We start from the raw sequence: 20,023 nt of genomic DNA, 5'->3' as shown, positions 1-20,023 counted from the left end.
TTACTTAGCTTAACAATGGGCACAGTTTTTATTTCGGCAGTTTTATGTGCAGCATCATATGCCAGCACCAAGGCTCAAGGGTGTCAGTGCATGCTTGCCTCTGCCTTAAGGATCCATATTTCACAACCATAAAAACCACCAAAAACTTGAGTGTTTCAACAAGCTAGATCTTCGTACTGTTCATAATCTCTCTGCTGTGCTCTATATTGGTGAGCCTCTTCATAGCTACTCACCTTAGTGTGAGCTGCCTTCTTATCTCATCCTCACAACTTCCTGTGACACATATGGTTGACCTAAGATTCAGTGCCTTGCAGAATACAGATGTAGACATAGGTGGCAGAGTTGTAATGTGTCCCTGTGGCATACCAGTTGGATGGATCTCAAGAATTGCTCTTCAAGAGCCATTTGTGAATGAGACACTATCTCACTGTTTGCAGGTCCTCTTACAGTAAGCAACTACTAATTTAGCTCAACCAAGTGTGCCTTTATGTGAAGGGAATGCATCTGGTGGAACAATCAACACATGAAGAAATCTCATGACGGTGATCACAAATAGTATGATAGGAAATCCTAAGACTACTGAAAGGTCTCTAAACAGAATTGACCATCTTCCATTTAGACTTCTATGATGAGTTCCGCCAGTCTTGATACAGGTCATAACATAGCTGTATAATGGGGTGGTGCGCGCGCGCGCGCACACACACACACACACACACACACACACACACACACACACACATTCTCAGTTATGTGCTAACAAAATTTCAAGAGACTGGGATCAGAACAACAGCTTTACAACTAATAAAGAAAGCTCACATGTAGAGTACCATCACAGACCTTTGTAAGCATAAATTTGGATCATTAGTGTACTATACAAGGTCAGCAAGTACCAGAACTGTTCCTAACTTGAAAGTACAGTGTACAGCATCTAAAGAAAAAAGATATCCACATAAATATGTATGTACTAGCGACCTGTCCCAGCTTTGCTCTGGTATCTTAAGTATCTGTGACTGGATGACTTGTATGCAATATGAACTGATATACACAAACCCTACTCAGGAATCAGTTTATTAATGAAGACCATACCAAAATCCCTACAGTAGTTCATGAGATTATCCTTCACATAAGACACAAAAACACGACGGGAGACTTTATTTTATTATATGTGGAGATTGTAGTCAAATTTTGGTGCTCTCTGGAACTACAGCTGTCATTTGCTGATTTCCTGTCAGATACTGCCTCCTCTCTAGCTGACCAACTTGTAACTCTCATCATTACCACGAGATATCACTCCAAAAGCCAATTAAATATGGTGCAAGTAACAAAACACTTATTACACACTTACCATTTCTATAAACAATCAACTATACACACGAAAATTCCTCATAAATGAAGCTATCTATCAATGAAAATTGTATCAAAATCCATATAACAACTATGAATATTGGTCATAACATGCAGATAGAAAAACGTGGGTGATGACTTTAATTTATAATGTGTAGTAGCACGTAGATGGAAAAGACTTGAAATTTTTCAACTTAAAGGTACTACTACTTTGGGCATGCGAGGTAAATAAGGGGATACAGGTTTAAGTAGACACTCTTAATTATAATTTAACATTTTATTTGATAAACTATGAACTTAAAACAGTTTTTACAATATTGGTTGAGTAGTTCTATTTCCATGCCATTCTTACTAATAAAGTTATTTACACCATTCAGTATTATATACTGTACAAAGTGATACAAATATAATAATTAGTTATTTGCCCACCACAAAAGGTTTTTCATAACTATAAGGCACTGAGACAGAAGAATCGAGAAATCCCAGCCGGTCTGCTTTATTGTCAGTTAATATCCTGTATCACTGTCACTCACCTTCTTGAAAACATTGATAATTATGAAGTCTTTGATGTTACCTATTTTATTCAACAATTGCCTCGAACTGAACTTTGTTGGTTGTACAGAGTTTTTTTGTGTGTGTGTGTGTGTGTGTGTGTGTGTGTGTGTGTGTGTGTGTTTACTTTTGATAAAGGCATTGTTAGCCGAAAGCTAACTTTCTGACAGTCTTCTTCTTGTGCTTTTCTACGATTCAGGATCTCCGCTATATGGTGAGTAGCAACTATTCTTTTCCTTATATTGTTACATTTCATTTATTTCTGATAGTCAGTAAGGTCGTGTACCACTATAATTTTGCATAATGATGTCATTTGTCATATCGTCAGTACCAAGGTCATGAAATTTTGCTAGTGTTAATCACATATTTCAGTTCACTATTATCAGTTGCTCATTTATCGTGCCACTGAATAATGTTACTGGTTATAGTGAAGTGTGTGGAAGGTTTAATGTCCGATCAACACTGAGGCATTTGAAGGTGGAGGTAGATAAGAATGGAGGAGGAATCTACCATGGTCCTGTTTAAAATAATCATCCTGCCATTTGCATGAAATGATAGAAAATGTGAGTTTTAAGAACTGCCATAGAAAATTTTACAGCAAATAATTTTGTTGACTGCAAAAATTTAAATGGGTAGACTTAATGAAGTGGCTTCTGATCAACTATCATGTAAGTTGTATGAAATGTAATGGATGATATGTAGGTGTTTTATTCCTCACATAAAAGCAAGAGAAAGTTGAGATAAACATGGGTCCGGAAATGCTTTGTTTCCAAATTGTGAGACTGTCCGTTACAGCTGCTGGTGGGGGGGGGGGGGGGGGAGTTCCTTCTTGAAAGTTTGTGACCTAGTGTAGCACACAACACATTAACTGTTTATGTGGATGATTTGTATTGGAAGATGTAAGGTGGCATATCTGTATATTCCTTTGTGTGTGATCAAGTGTGACTTAGTGCACGGTAGGTTGATCAGTGGATGGGCAGACTTGAACAAGTTCCTTGACTTCTACGGTCTCCTGATTGAAAACTCATTGGGATTCAGTGTGTTCTGTGAGTAGGCTAATGTCAATGATGAGGGAGGTATCCTTTCTTGCACAATAAGGGAAGCATGTGAGATGCCATTAATTATGCCTGATTACTCCAGCCCATATTCAATTTTGATGTGAGAACTATTCAGTTGATACACTGTGTGTGACAGTCTCATAATGAGGGAAATAAACATTTCAAGACTGATGTTGATACAAACTTATCTTATTTTTACATGAGTAATCTGACAAAGTCTCCTTGTTTTTGGTTGATCTAATATTTATGGCTATTTGCATACCTGTAGTTTTATCATTGGGTCTCTCATGTTTTCACTGGACTCTTCTTATAGTTGTGGAATGTCCCATGTTGCTATAGTTGTTGGTGATCCAAATGCTGATTAACAAAACAAGCAATAACTTCTTACCTTTGAACTAGAATTTGTGAGAAAATTTACTTGTGATTTCCATTTGTTGCCATTAGATTAATTCAGTACTTACAGAGCGGACATATTTTTAGCCAACTTGGCTAATAAAAAACCATCAAGTTGATCACAAAGTTGCACTTGATTTGAAACACTGTATTTGTATAAACAGATAACATATTTTGTAGTAATATCAGCTTAAGTAAATGCATATCGCAAATAGTTATTATTGTATTCTGAATATATGTGTGGCCAGAAACAAGAAAGTAGGGGAAAATGCATTAAACAACAACAAAGGATCAATTCATCAACTGATTAACTAGTCATAAATCTAGAACATAAAACAGAAATTGGAACTGGAGTGCTCAAACCATTGTGACTAGTTACCAGAGATGTAACAGGCAAGTGGGGAGTTCAAGTTGGCCATGCAAAAAACATAGAGAATCAAGAGCTGCTAGGTTTTCACTGACCTGAGAATAAAATTGCTGTGAACTTTGAAGTCAGTTCCATAAGTGTGAAAAAAATGCAGATATAACGTCAAAGAGGTACATGTGGGAGACACCTTTTACCTGATTCAGACATTTTATTGCATCACCTACAATAATTAAGTGCATCAAATAACTGTGGTTCGAAGCGCAAGACATTTTTTTACTAACTATTAAATACTCATGCTGTTTTTCGTACTTTGATTAGTGTAATACAATTTTTCTCTGCTACTCATATTCATTGAAAGATAAATACTGCCTATAGGAAAATTAAAGAGGCCTTTAAAGAAAAGAGAAGCAGCTGTATGAATATCAAGAGTTCAGATGGGAAATAAGTATTAAGCAAAGAAGAGGAAACTGATAGATGGAAGGAATATATAGAAGGGCTATACAAAGGAAATAAACTTGAAGGTAATATTATAGAGAGGGAAGAGGATGTAAATGAAGATGATGGATAGCATCTTGAAAGGAGGATATAAGATAAACATCAACAAAAGCAAAACAGTGATAATGGAATGTAGTCGAATTAAATCAGGTGAATCTGAGGGAACTAGATTAGGAAATGAGACACTTAAAGTAGTAGATGAGTTTTGTTATTTGGGCAGCAGAATAACTGATGATGGTTGAAGTAGAGTGTATATAAAATTAAGGGAAATTTGTTGATACTGAATGGAGATTTAAGTGTTAGGAAGTCTTTTCTGGAAGTATTTGTCTAGAGTGTAGACTTGTATGGAAGTGAAACTAGAGTGACAAACAGTTCAGTCAGGAAGAGAATAGAAGCTTTTGAAATGTGGTGCTACAAAAAGATGGGTACATCATGTAAATAATGAGGAAGTACTGAACAGAATTGGGAAGAAAAGAAATTTGTATCACAGCATGACTAAAAGAGTGACTGGTTGGTAGGACACATCCTGAAGCATCAAGGGATCACCAATTTAGTACTGGAGGAATGTGTGGGAGCCAAAACTTGTAGAAAGAGACCAAGAGATTAATACAACAAGCAAATTCGGAAGGATATTGGTTGCAGTAGTTAAACAGAAATGAAAAGGCTTGGACAGCATAGCATCAATCCCTCTTTGGACTGAACAGTACAACAGTAAAAACTTCATTTGACTTTTTTTTACGTACATACATTCCAGTCTGCTATTTTAATCTATCTATGTACTGACTCTCTTCTTTATTTGCGTTCTTCAGGTTTGCTTTCTTTTAACACTGACTGAAACATCAAGGTCATCAAATCCCTTTTCTGATATTATAAGATTATTTTCCCCTGCTCTTGTTTCTGCAAACAGTAGGTACAGAGAAGACAGTGTATCAAGATGTCTAGTAAAAACTTTTCTGTCATTACTGAATATTTTGTGTCTGTCATATGAAGGTCTTTTAAGCCACAGATTATGCAGTTAATAATGGATACCAGTTCTGTAATAATATTTGTTTTTGCTTTGATCCATTGCAATAGTAGCTTGCAATTTTTTTTACATATATTGGACAATGTATGATTACTCAGTGCCTCAGTTTTTTTCAATGTAAGTTATGCTTTTAATATGGCTGATTGTCTCAATTATGATTACTGTGTGTTGAAACAGCTGACAATATGAACTATTACAATTGTGGTGGACAAATATTGATATAAATTAAAAAATTTCACAGCCTTGACACATACTGTACTATCCATCTATCTGCAAAGATCCAGTTTATTTTTCTGAAAATGTGAGATCAGTCAAGTGATATGTACAGATATGTTGTGGTGAATTTCACTTCATGATGATAGTAAAAATTAGGAAAATGCACTGTTTTCAGGATCCATGTGCACTTGACTCCTCCTCTACCATATCATAATTTTCTTGCAAAGGTTGAGGGAACTCCTGTAGTGACAGTGGATCACTGGCTGGTAGTGGGATCTCACCAGTAAATTCCTGCTGCAGATGTTCTGGACAAAGATCCCCCAACCTGTATCAGCATTGAAAAAACAAAATTTTAAATGATTATGGCATTTTAAGGATCTCTCTGCAATCAGATAGCATAATGAGCATTTTATTAACCTGTCAAGTAACAGGTGTGGTGTTAATGCAATAAAAGAAAAAAGTTATGAAGTCATTTCAGATTTGTCCCTCTGCACACAACTTATCTATCTCTGTCATACTGTTTAGAAGCATTTAGTTCTTTCACATTTAGGTATAGAAGAAGATGGATTCGGTTATTGAGCTTCCAAAAGCTTTCGTTGTACGTGTAAAGAATAGGGGAACACACTTAGTTTTCAACAAAGTTCCCTTTTAGGTAACATTTGCGATAGTAATATGGAACAACAACAAATGATTAAGATATAGTTCATAGTATACAATGTCACTTGTACTGTACACTTAGCTGATAACTTTTGAATGGCAAGCATTCATAATGAAGTTTCAGATAACTTCATCACTGTTTCAAACATGGTAATAGATGCCTACCATATGGAACCAACAGCCAATTATGTTAACTATGACTGTATACTATGTACAAGAGGTCCCTTTTAGCTTGATGAACGTTGTCAAAACTTTTTTCCAGTGAGTAGATTGTATTTAAACTGTATGTGTCTGAAAAATATCCGTCTACTGTAATCCTGTCACAAATTTCCATGTATGTGGGAATAGGTGAAATCAGTAGAAGCTAAACTGTTGAACCGAATGGACATATCAGTTATTTGTATGTAAAATCTCCCAGCTTTACCCATTTCCAAAGCACCTTTGTGTCTTGTCCTGATGATGAAAGATGTTTCCTATCTCTGTCTCTTTTTCACCAACCAGGCTGCTGCTTATAATGTTCTCTCACCTAGCTGGTCCACATGATGTGTGAAATTTTTTAGTAGTTATTGTTTTATTCACTACAGGATAATCTGTGATAAGAATAGTTTCTGTGTCATAAAAAACAGTGGCAATATCCTATTCACCCATCTAAACCTTTCTTTAATTACCTGTAAGAATTCAATTGTTAACCAGATATCACATCATATGGTCAACAACTAACTTTTCCACAAAATTTACTTAAAATATGTGTAAGAAGCTGAATAACGGTGACAAATATAGTACTAACCTGCTGCTAGGAAGTTCTGTTTCCTTTCTTGCTAAGCTGAGTAAGGGGTCTTTAGATTTCAAAAGTGTGGTTCTTGTAGAATCTTCTCCTAGTGTGGCTGTCTCTTTTTCTGTAGATGGAATGTTCTGCGTAGTTAAATTATGTGTAATGCGGTTCTGTACTTCACTCTTATTAGTCTCTTTGTGATCAGTTTCTATATCAGCAGCACTGTTTTGGCCACAATCAGTTCCTTTCGTATGAAGGGATGAATCTTCTATGTATGGCTTTTCAGGACCTGATGTTAGAGGTAAGAAACTGTTATTTTTAAAACTGTATCGTTGGCCTGTCTGTGTAGTAGATAAGAGTAATTTAAGAGGACTTGACTGAGAGTTTTCTAAATTGGATTCTTGAAATGAATTGCTTCCAGTAACCATTTTTGAAGTTCCTTCTGAAATTGTGTGATGCAGTACGGAATATTTAATTGGTTTTGTATTATTGTACACGTGTTCTTTCTGTTGAGATGTCATAGAAGTAGTGAACAGCTCTTCATCAAGTTTTGAAGATACATAGAAATTGCCAGGGAATGGTAACCCATTGCTCTCAGTATTACTATCTCCAGCATGGTTTACAGTGTTCAGTAGGGATATATGAGAAGGGTGAATGTGACCTGATGAAATTTTGTCGTCAGGATTAGCACTGTGTGTGGTTGTATAGTGATAAACAGGAATTACCTGTATAGGATTTCTGTGACTTTGTGTATGCAATGAAGGCTCTTCATTGGGCTTGATATTGGGCTGATGATAGTGTTCTTCAGGTTTTTTGTTAAAATTTGATAGGATCTCTCCTCCATCTGTAGGAGAACCATATTTTTCCTGTGTGGTAGAATAATTTGGACTTTGCATGCTGCCTGGTTTTAAATGATTTGCAGGAGTGTATCCTTGTGTCTCTGTATGATTGGGTGAATTATACTTGTCCAAATCTGTACTGTAGTAATTATTGCCATTCTTGGGAGGTTTGAGGTATGAGTTGTCATCAGGTCGACGGATGGGAAGTTCAAGAGTGTATTCTTCTTCTGCATAATTATCATTCTTGTTATGCTCCCTCCATGGTGAGAGATCCAACTTCGGGATATGCCAACTATGGCAAGGTACATGTCTGTTCCTGTAAAAGAACAGAAATTACAAAAGGCTCACATAATGATTTTGTTAACTGAAGAAAAAGTGAGTTATTCAATGAACTGAAAATTTTATAAAACAATCATTAAATTGTACTAAATTGCTGAAGTTGTAAGTACCATACATTTATAGTTATTGCACTTGAACAGGTCAGTATAAAAGTTAATGTTTTGTCGTCAAAATAAGTTACAGAATTGGATTTTCCCAAAACTTTCTGAAGTTTATTATCATATATGTTTACTAACAAATAATTTCTTCTTCATGCAATTTGTCTGTGTTGTAAATGTGAAATTTGTACTTAAAATTCTGTGTTTCTTACATATTTAATAGTGGGTTTAAACTTTGTATTCTTATTCCATCACTCCTCATACTTCAAGTAGAATGATATAAATTTCAATAGCAAACAATATTTCAATTACACTAGTCCGTTTTAAAACACTACATAAATTTTGTGAGCGAAACCTATCCGTTGTGTATGTTGACTTTCTTACCATATAATGTTGATGAAAAGTATCAGGGTTCCTGTCAGAAAGATGGAGAGAAAGATAATGTGTGTAATTACTGCCCAATTACTTTGACTACCATTTTTCAGTGTTATTAGAATGGATTACATATACAAGCTTGACTAGATTCAAGAAAAAAGGTCTCCCTCATAAGTGCATACCGGGGACGAGTCATTCCAGATGTGGAAAGGGTCCTTCGGATGCCATGAAGGGTACAGGGTGCACTCATCTGCAGGTGGTCGCTCATGTCGGCACCAATGATGTGTGTCGCTATGGATCGGAGGAAATCCTCTCTGGCTTCTGGCGGCTATCTGATTTGGTGAAGACTTCCAGCCTCGCTAGCGGGATGAAAGCATAGCTCACCATCTGCAGCATCGTCAACAGGACTGACTGCAGACCTTTGGTACAGAGCCGAGTGGAGGGTCTGAATCAGAGGCTGACGGTTCTGTGACCATGTGGGCTGCAGATTCCTCGACTTGCGCCATAGGGTGGTGGGGTTTCGGGTTCCGCTGGATAGGTCAGGAGCCCACTACACGCAGCAAGTGGCTACACGGGTAGCAGGGGTTGTGTGGCATGGACTGGGCAGTTTTTTAGATTAGATGGCCTTGGGCAAGTACAGAAAGGGCAGCAGCCTCAAGGGTGCGGGGCAAAGTCAGGACATGCGGGGATCAAGCAGCAATCGGTATTGTAATTGTAAACTGTCGAAGCTGCATTGGTAAAGTACCGGAACTTCAAGCGCTGATAGAAAGCACTGAAGCTGAAATCGTTATAGGTACAGAAAGCTGGCTGAAGCCAGAGATAAATTCTGCCGAAATTTTTACAAAGGCACAGACGGTGTTTAGAAAGGATAGATTGTATGCGAACGGTTGTGGCGTGTTTGTCGCTGTTAGTAGTAGTTTATCCTGTAGTGAAGTCGAAGTGGATAGTTCCTGTAAATTATTATGGGTGGAGGTTACACTCAACAACCGAGCTAGGTTAATAATTGGCTCCTTTTACCGACCTCCCGACTCAGCAGCATTAGTGGCAGAACAACTGAGAGAAAATTTGGAATACGTTTCACATAAATTTTCTCAGCATGTTATAGTCTTAGGTGGAGATTTCAATTTACCAGATATAGACTGGGACACTCAGATGTTTAGGACGGGTGGTAGGGACAGAGCATCGAGTGACATTATACTGAGTGCACTATCCGAAAATTACCTCGAGCAATTAAACAGAGAACCAACTTGTGGAGATAACATCTTGGACCTACTGATAACAAACAGACCCGAACTTTTCGACTCTGTAAGTGCAGAACAGGGAATTGGTGATCATAAGGCCATTGCAGCATCCCTGAGTATGGAAGTTAATAGGAATATAAAAAAAGGGAGGAGGGTTTATCTGTTGAGCAAGAGTAATAGAAGGCAGATTTCAGACTACCTAACAGATCAAAACAAAAATTTCTGTTCCGACACTGACAATGTTGAGTGTTTATGGAAAAAGTTCAAGGCAATCGTAAAATGCATTTTAGACAGGTACGTGCCGAGTAAAACTGTGAGGGACAGGAAAAACCCACCGTGGTTCAACAACAAAGTTAGGAAACTACTGCGAAAGCAAAGAGAGCTTCACTCCAAGTGTAAACGCAGCCAAAACCTCTCAGACAAACAGAAGCTAAATGATGTCAAAGTTAGTGTAAGGAGGGCTATGCGTGAAGCATTCAGTGAATTCAAAAGTAAAATTCTATGTACCGACTTGACAGAAAATCCTAGGAAGTTCTGGTCTTACGTTAAATCAGTAAGTGGCTCGAAACAGAGGATGACACGCGTAAAGCTGAAATACTAAACACCTTTTTGCAAAGCTGTTCCACAGAGGAAGAACGCACTGCAGTTCCTTCTCTAAATCCTCACACAAACGAAAAAATGGCTGACATCGAAATAAGTGTCCAAGGAATAGAAAAGCAACTGGAATCACTCAACAGAGGAAAGTCCACTGGACCTGACGGGATACTAATTCGACTCTACACAGAGTACGCGAAAGAATTTGCCCTCCTTCTAACATCCGTGTACCGCAAGTCTCTAGAGGAACGGAAGGTTCCAAATGATTGGAAAAGAGCACAGGTAGTCCCAGTCTTCAAGAAGGGTCGTCGAGCAGATACGAAAACCTATAGACCTATATCTCTGACGTCGATCTGTTGTAGAATTTTAGAACATGTTTTTTTCTCGCGTATCATGTCTTTTTGGAAACCCAGAATCTACTCTGTAGGAATCAACATGGATTCCGGAAACAGTGATCGTGTGAGACCCAACTCGCTTTATTTGTTCATGAGACCCAGAAAATATTAGATACAGGCTCCCAGGTAGATGCTATTTTCCTTGACTTCCGGAAGGCATTCGATACAGTTCCGCACTGTCGCCTGATAAACAAAGTAAGAGCCTACGGAATATCAGACCAGCTGTGTGGCTGGATTGATGAGTTTTTAGCAGGCAGAACACAGCATGTTGTTATCAATGGAGAGACGTCTACTGACGTAACCTCTGGCCTGCCACAGGGGAGTGTTATGGGACCATTGCTTTTCACAGTATATATAAATGACCTAGTAGATAGTGTCGGAAGTTCCATGCGGCTTTTCGCGGATGATGCTGTAGTATACAGAGAAGTTGCAGCATTAGATAATTGTAGCGAAATGCAGGAAGATCTGCAGCGGATAGGCACTTGGTGCAAGGAGTGGCAACTGACCCTTAACATAGACAAATGTAATGTATTGCGAATACATAGAAAGAAGGATCCTTTATTGTATGATTATATGATAGCGGAACAAACACTGCTAGCAGTTACTTCTGTAAAATATCTGGGAGTATGCGTGCGGAACGATTTGAAGTGGAATGATCATATAAAATTAATTGTTGGTAGGCGGGTACCAGGTTGAGAGTCATTGGGAGAGTCCTTAGAAAATGTAGTCCATCAACAAAGGAGGTGGCTTACAAAACACTCCTTCGACCTATACTTGAGTATTGCTCATCAGTGTGGGATCCGTACCAGATCGGGTTTCGTCACAGGGTTATTTGGTCCGTGATAGCGTTACGGAGATGGTTAGCAAACTCAAGTGGCAGACTCTGCAGGAGAGGCGCTCTGCATCGCAGTGTAGCTTACTCGCCAGGTTTCGAGAGGGTGCGTTTCTGGATGAGGTATCTAATATATTGCTTCCCCCTACTTATACCTCCCGAGGAGATCACGAATGTAAAATTAGAGATATTCGAGCGCGCGCAGAGGCTTTCAGACAGTCGTTCTTCTTGCGAACCATACGCGACTGGAACAGAAAAGGGAGGTAATGACAGTGGCATGTAAAGTGCCCTCCGCCACACACCGTTGGGTGGCTTGCGGAGTATAAATGTAGATGAACTATATGTAGTTTTTTACAATAAACTAAAGTGATTGAAAAATTATTCACCACTGATGTATTAACTCGTAGCATGCCTCCAGAAGCCAGAAATCAACAGCCAGTGCTATATATCTATATATGCAATGTTTTAAATCTCATGGATGATAAAAAGTCAAGTTAGAGGAATATTTCCAAACTTTACAAAAATCCTGAATCAATAACAACTGATCTGAAGAACTGATATGTTGTGAATATAAGGGTCTATTTTGTCAGCTTAGTTGAAGTTATAAGTGATGGTACATGGTGACCTAAATTAAGTTTTTGCATCATCGGATGCTGCCACTTGATACGTAACTGGCTTTGGGTGGTTGACTGGCCTATATGTTGTCAATTAGTATTTGCTATCCTGAATTATTAGTGTACATTTCCTCAGACTTTTTACAGCACTGCCCCACTGTGTAGAAATGCGAGTAAGCAAAATAATGCCATCATACTCAATGACCATGCTCTGAAACAGGGAATTAGTATGTCATAAGAGCTGTATGGCCCACTGGTGTTCCTTGCACTATTCTGCAGCTATATGGATAATTTATTTGTCATTACATAACACATTTAAAAAAAAAAAGTGCTAGACAAGAGATCTGCTAAGCTCTAAGTCATCCTTGACTGAAGAGAACAAGAGACAGTTCATGGATAGATGATGGATGAAATGTAGCAGTACTGAGTAATGTTAACAACTCCGCTTATCCAACAAACAGCATTCAAGTATGTAATTTTTTTGCATGACTTAACTTTTTTGTACTCATTTGAAACTTATGTTTGCCATATTTAATGAAATAGTTTAATAACAATATTTTTGTTCTACACTGGGTGATTTATTCAACAAAGCCAAAAAAGAGCTGTTTTAGGAAAATGTGAAATACTGTAATTTTAACATGTACCAAATGAAAGATTCAAGATGGATGGCCCAGCAATACCTCCATAAGGAAAGTGGTTTCACATAATATAAGAAGTTCAGATTTCATTCACCAATTTTTCAAAATACTACCATCAAAGTATATGCCATAATTTATAATTTTGTACCATGTTCATCACTTTTTATATAATTATGTAAATGACAAGATATTTTAGAGCCAAAACAGGCAGTATAAATGGTGTGGCCAAACTCTTTGCCTTTACAAATGTCTGCTTGTGTCTGTGTATGTGCAGATGGATGTGTGTGTGTGCGCGCGCGAGTGTATACCTGTCCTTTTTTCCCCCCTAAGGTAAGTCTTTCCGCTCCCGGGATTGGAATGACTCCTTACCCTCTCCCTTAAAACCCACATCCTTTGGTCTTTCCCTTTCTTTCCCTCTTTCCTGATGAAGCAACCATTGGTTGCGAAAGCTTGAATTTTGTGTGTATATTTGTGTTTATTTGTGTGTCTTATCATCCTACCAGCGCTTTTGTTTGGTAAGTCACATCATCTTTGTTTTTAGATTCATTTTATACGTAATGTCACATGGGAAGGCAGTTACAGTTACTTTGCCAAATTGTACTCTGAAGTCATATTGGCATCATATTCAGCCTGTATGAATTCTGTGCTACCTTTCAGTTTGTAAGAATCAAAAATAGCTGGATTTGTGAGCTGCAGACTGTGGACACAAGATAAAAATAAAAATGGAAACACACACACACACAGTTAATTATTACTGTATAATTCACCTTAAAAACAAGCACTGGGAGTAATGGAGGGGTTTGTTGCATTTTCAACTCAGCAATGTGATGGATCCAAGCCAGCTGGTTATGGAAAAAATAATTTGCAGCCAGTCCAGTTTGTAGTAGACTATCATGTGGAATAAAATTTTGTTGTCTTTCAAACTGTGTTCTGCGTTTCAGTTTGTAGTGACCTACTTGTGTTGAGAAATATTTTGAGCTTTGCAGCAGATAATTATTTTCCTTTGATAATCATCCTCAGGCAGACATTAACTGCTGATTACTTCTTAATTTTGGCATCTCATTTATGAATATAAGTGAAAAAAACAACAATCTTTGCTTCGTGTTGATGAAGTATTGCATTTTTTTCTATTTTTATTTATTCATATTTTGCTGCTCTCTGTTTCTTTTGATATGTTCATGGATGTGTTCATAATTTGCTCATCCATCTATTGGCGCTATTCCAGTTGTCCATTAGTTCTTGTACCTCTTCCATTCTATTCATAGCTATTACATCAAACTCTGAACTCTAACATTATGGATTTGCAGAAATGATGGTGCAGTTATAGCAGTTATCACAAAATATTCTTTTGTTAATGCAAGTGATGTCAAGGTGTATATTTGTGAAGTAGAAGAAGATACAAAATAAAAATTTCAGTCATCTTATCTTGAAAGTAATTTAATGATTAATAGTTTTCTGTGATTTATTGACATACAAGAAATCTCAGAGTCTAGATCAAATGTTTCATTGGCAAAGTATTACTTACCGATCATTGTCAGCTGCCAGAAAGACAAAAGGCTGCACTGTATCAATTGTATCAAGGTTATCACAGAGAACACGAGCTAATGTTACATGCCGTATCTGTTGCAGCTGTGGCAGTGTGAGTGATGAATCAAATCCTCCATTCTCATACCAAAATCTATCACCTAAAATAACACAGTCAATGTTGTAGTAACTCAAATTTGACTGGCAACACATATCTACAAAAAGCGAAACACAGACAAAACAATGATTCTTCATTTGTATTATCTTGCTGTTAAATGAAAGGAACTGAAGGGCATTTATAATACACATTTGTTCACCTTAAAACACAGGAATAAAATAAGTATTTCATTTTTATTGTTGAAAGAAGTGTGTAACTTGGTTATGAACATGTTCGTTAATCTCCTGTCCAACACAGGTTTACATATCACTAATAGTTAAAATATCACTACAAAAATATGAGTTTAAAAAAGTCTTAAAATAAGCTGTTTGGCTGTGATTAAAAATGTTTTGTATGATGTTCACCATTGTATGAATTTGCTGAACATCTACTTATTGTTCATTTAAAAATGCATTGTAGTTTTACATTGCACATTTACTTGCTTGGCTTAGAATGTTTGAAAATATTTGTACATATTTGTGCTAATAGCCAATTTAGACGTTTTTGAGAGTCTGTTGTCACAAAAAATTGCTGAAAAATATATTTTTCACTGACCTTTACGCAAATTACTGAACTGTTGAGCAATAATGCATGCAAATGTTGGTCCCACTAGACCACCATAAACTGGTTTCTCTGCCATGCCACCAGCAAACAGGTCTATATCATCTGTATCACTGGAACATAAGCATCTGTTTAGTCTACCATGTTTTATGTAGTTATTGCTTTTTGACAATATACTTCATTTGTCATAAGAGATCTGTGCTGAGGTCACAGAATTCATGGGATATCTCCTAATATTGTGTTGGACTTCCTTTTGCAGGGCATATTACAGCAACTCAATGTGGCATGGACTCAAAAAGTCATTGGAAGTCCCCTGCAAAAACATTGAGCTGTGCTGCTTCTATAGCTGTCTGCAATTGTGAAGGTGTTGCTGGTGCAGGATTTTGTGCATAAACTGACCTCTCAATTATTTCCCATAAATGTTTGATGGGATGCATGTCAGGTGATCTGGGTAGACAGATCAGTCACTCAAACTGCCCAGAATGTTCTTTGTTTGTGAACACAAAGTCTATGAAGGTTTCCAAACGTAACCAGGACCCAGTCCATTCCATGTAAACACAGCCCACACCATTATGGAGCCACCACCAGCTTGCACAGTGCCTTGTTGACACCTTGGCTTTGTAGGTCTGTGCCATACTCAAACTCTATCATCAGCTCTTACCAACTGAAACTGGGACTCATCTGACAAGGCCACGGTTTTCCAGTCATCTAGGATCCAACCAGTACGGTCACGAGCCCAGGAGAGGCACTGCATGCGATGTCGTGCTGTTAGCAAAGGCACTTGCGTCCATCGTCTGCTGCCACAGGCAATTAACATCAAATTTTGCCACACTGTCCTAATGGATATGTTTGTCCTACATTACACATTGATTTCTGTGGTTGTTTCATGCAGTGTTGCTTGTCTGTTATGACTGACAACTCTACAGAAACACAGCTGCTCTCAGTTGTTAAGTGAAGGCCATTGGCCACAGCATTGCCCGTGGTGAGAGATAATGCCTGAAATTTGGTATTCTTGGCACACTCTTGACACTGGGTATCTCAGAATATTCAATTCCCTAATAATTTCTGAATTGGAATGTCCTATGTGTCTAGCTCCAACTGCCATTCCACATTCAAAGCCTGTTAATTCCCGTCATGTGGCCATAATCACATTGGACATCTTTTCACATGAATCACCTGAGTACAAATGACAGCTCCACAAATGTGCTTTGTGTATGCAATACTGCCACTGTAGATCTATGTGCATATCAATATCCCATGAAATTTAATACCTCACCTCAGTGGAGAGGGGGAGAGAGAGAGAGAGAGAGAGAGAGAGAGAGAGAGAGAGAGAGAGAGAGAGAGAGAGAGAGAGTGCTAATTTAACAAAGAAATGCAGCAGACTGACATAGTCAACAATATATACTTTATGCAAAGTCTGGGTGGCAGATAAGTAAGGAATTGTCCTAAAGAGCACATTTTCTTAGTGCTGATGCTGATATGGCATTGACCTCTCTGCGTTTACTCTGTACAATGATTGATAGCACACTCCCAAAAATATGTGATGTTTCATAAATGGAGTTGTTGGAAGTGTAAATGTAGTTTCAACTACAGAACTCCAGGCCAGATCTGTAAGGTCTCCTATGTATGGCCTCCTAGCAAAGCAAAAGTGTGGCAAAAGTCATGAAACATAATTTGAACTGAACAGTGACCAATTTGGCAATAACAACTTTAAAAAATCTTTAAGATGACTTTATAAAAGTGACAAAATGTTAAAAGTGGCTGATTAAAGTTGTGTGTTGGACCAAGACTCAAACTCGGGACCTTTGCTTTCGCGGCCAAGTGCTCCACCAAAGGAGTTACTCAAGCATGACTCACGACCTGTCCTCACAGCTTCAATTCTGCCAGTACCTTGTCTCCTTCCATCCAAACTTCACAGAAGCTCTTCTGCAAACATTGCATAACTAGCATTCCTGAAAGAAAGAATATTGTGGAGACATGGCTTAGCCACAGCCTGGGGGATGTTTCTGGAATGAAATTTTCACTCTGCATTGGGGTGTGTGCTGATATGAAATTTCCTGGCCAATTAAAACTGTGTGGTGGATTGAGACTCGAACTCAGGACCTTTGCCTTTTGTGGGCAAGTGCTCTACTCACCGAGCTGCTTCAAGGAGTGCTAGTTCTGCAAGGTCTGCAGTAGAGATTCTGTGAAGTTTGGAAGGTAGCAGATGAAACACTGGAGGAACGAAAGCTGTGGGGACAGGTTGTGAGTCATGCATGGGTAGCTCAGTTAGTAGAAATGCAAAGGTCCCAAGTTCGAGTCTCAATGTGGCACACCACTTTAATCTGCCTGGAAGTTTCATATCAGTGCACACTCCACTGAAGAGTGAAAAATTTCATTCTGCAAGCATCCCCCAGGCTGTGGCTAAGCCATGTCTCCACAATATCCTGTCTTCTAGGAGTGCTAATCCTGCTTGGTTTGCAGAAGAGCTTCTGTGAAGTTTGGTAGGTAGGAGACCGGGTACTGGTGGAATTGAAGCTGTGGGGATGTGTGTGAGCAGTTGCCAGTAAGAGGCGAAGTTCCCAAGTTTGAGTCTCGGTTCGGCACACAGTTTTAATCTGCCAGTAAGTTTCATATCAGTGCACACTCTGCTGCAGAGTAAACATTTCATTCTGGTGACAAAATGTTGTTCAAACTCTTGCTGGTACTATATAATTTTGAGAGACAACTTCAAATCAGATTTTATGTTGCACTATTCCCTTTCATGTAGGAAAGTAAATTGTCAAAACTAACAGACGAATGATTTTCTTTGTAGTCCACTAACAAATGCCAACCTGAATCATAAAACAAAACAGAAATTGTATTCTATCATAAATGATTTGTGAACCAAAATGGCAAATTAAACAATCTTAGACTGAGACTAGAATTTGGTCCCCTGTCTTTCATATGCAACATTCAATGAAACTAATATTCTCAACACATCTCAGTTGAATTGTAAGCTGTAACTTAAACAATTTTTTTTGCTGCTGCTTATTAAAATTTAAATTTTCACTTCATAAAGAAGCGTGCGCTGAAGGAAGGGAAGAAGAAAAAAGGGTAAAATTTTAATAGCCCATCAATATTTTGGTTATTAGAGTTCAAGCACTAGGTCAGTTTGAGAGGGGGGGGGGGAGGGTTGGAGCTTGGTGGTGGCTACTTGTCAAATCTTCTGACTGATTTGTTGCATCCCAATAATGAATACTGCTCCTGTGCAGCCTCTTCATCTCAGAGTAGTAATTGCCCCCAACATACAAAGTTGCACCCAATGTTCTCAGTTATTTGTTGGATATATTGTATTGCAATCTCTGCCATCATATACAGTTTTTATTCTGAAATTATCAGACTGTAACTACAACATATTCTGTTACTGAGGATAAGGAATTATAAGAAAATGCTCCAATTTCTTAAGGCTACAATAATGTTACTATTTTCAGAATCCAGTCTCTCTGCTTGTGCAATGACAGTTCTCTAATGTCACACTTGCAAAAGCACTTCATGTCAATGTGCAAATGCCTGCCAAATTTTATTGTATCTCTGATGAAACAGCACAGAAGTTACATACAAACAACTCCACTGTACGGAAAGTGACTGTTTTGAACTATAAAATTGTTTGTATTCCTTTCAGCATTACTCATTATCATACTGGTCATATGTGCAGTTCCTCAGTGTTCGATGAGGCAGAGACAAAAAGACACTTTATATTAAATTTTAAAACTACTTGAAATAAGAAACATTACCTGTAAACCTTTCTAAGTTTCACCACTGTTTCAGGAGACATGACTTTGAGAAGCTGGTCCCAGTCAGAGAATGACTGTAATCCACAACGAGTTCTCCAGCTGTTGTATGGTGGAAGGCCATGGTCACGACCTCTTTGTATGTTGAGTGCTGCCAGATCCATTCCATAATGATAAGCTATAAAAATGCAACCCAAATTTCATGTCATGAGAATAGCTGTCCTGAAATAACCTTGTAATTTGGTGATATGAAGATGAAAAAACTGCAATTAATGATGAGATTTAGTGTTTGTGTCAATCAACTGAACAATAAAATCAAATACAGGGGCATATGCTGTCATATTCAACAAAGTGAAGAACAATCTAGATCAGCTAAGACAGTAAGCAACAGAAAATTGAAGTTCATATCTGAAGAAACTGATAATGAGATGTTAGACTGAATATTTCTGTATGTTGAATTTACTGGTCTAGCATTTAGCAGAGACATATACATTGCAAATGGGAAAAGTCCTAAACAACAAGCCTAGTAACTGTATTAATGAAGACATACACTAGTAGTAAGTAGTAACGCCAGAAACCTGCCAGTGAACAGGTATCGTTTTCATCCAATACTTTCAGCATGCATTACTCTTGTTCTATAACACTTTGGGTGTCGCTGTTTTACGCCAACATTGAATGGTGCTATATCAAGCAGTAGTATAAATTGTATTTATTTGTCTGTAATAATTTAATTACTACAACAGTTTGTTTATTGATGAAATCTGAAGACATGTTAAGTTTTCGGTACCATTATCTGTGACATCATATATTTAATATGACTCAAAGTGTGTCAGGCCTCTCCCAACATTCATAGCACTATTTTATGCTCCACATTTTATAGTTTGGAGTATGTCTGAGGAATTATAGAAACTATTTCATATAATTATTATTTTCTTTAAGAATGACCATCAATAATTGCGTGCATTATACTCTAAACCATATCATATTAGGTGTAACATAATTCTATTGATGTTTGTAGAAGTTGGAGACAGTTTGAGTGATTTTAGGCACACATCCCAGATAATGGTGCTGAAAATTAAACATGTCTTCAAAATTTATCATGTAATCATATCACTGTAGTAATTAAACTGTTGTAGATAAATAAATATAGTTTATACTACTGCTTAATCTAATGCCATTCAGCATT

General features: G+C 37.7%; 1 protein-coding gene across 1 annotated transcript in view; it reads right to left on the bottom strand.

Moving 5' to 3' along the window:
• Positions 1-2,008: 2,008 nt before the first annotated feature.
• Positions 2,009-20,023, bottom strand: part of LOC126457978 (chorion peroxidase-like) — a 161,472-nt gene continuing 143,457 nt past the window's right edge. Inside the window, exons 11-15 of the mRNA XM_050094740.1 lie at positions 18,841-19,015; positions 15,080-15,198; positions 14,369-14,528; positions 6,894-8,033; positions 2,009-5,774 (exon numbers count right to left, since the gene is read on the bottom strand). Coding sequence (XP_049950697.1) covers positions 5,621-5,774; positions 6,894-8,033; positions 14,369-14,528; positions 15,080-15,198; positions 18,841-19,015 — 1,748 coding nt within the window. The 3' untranslated portion in view covers positions 2,009-5,620. The remainder of the gene's footprint in view (positions 5,775-6,893; positions 8,034-14,368; positions 14,529-15,079; positions 15,199-18,840; positions 19,016-20,023) is intronic.

Source organism: Schistocerca serialis, chromosome 2, assembly GCF_023864345.2.
Source record: "Schistocerca serialis cubense isolate TAMUIC-IGC-003099 chromosome 2, iqSchSeri2.2, whole genome shotgun sequence".
Lineage (NCBI taxonomy): Eukaryota > Metazoa > Arthropoda > Insecta > Orthoptera > Acrididae > Schistocerca > Schistocerca serialis.
Note: the sequence above shows the minus strand (reverse complement) of the source record. Positions and strands in the feature narration are given on the sequence as shown.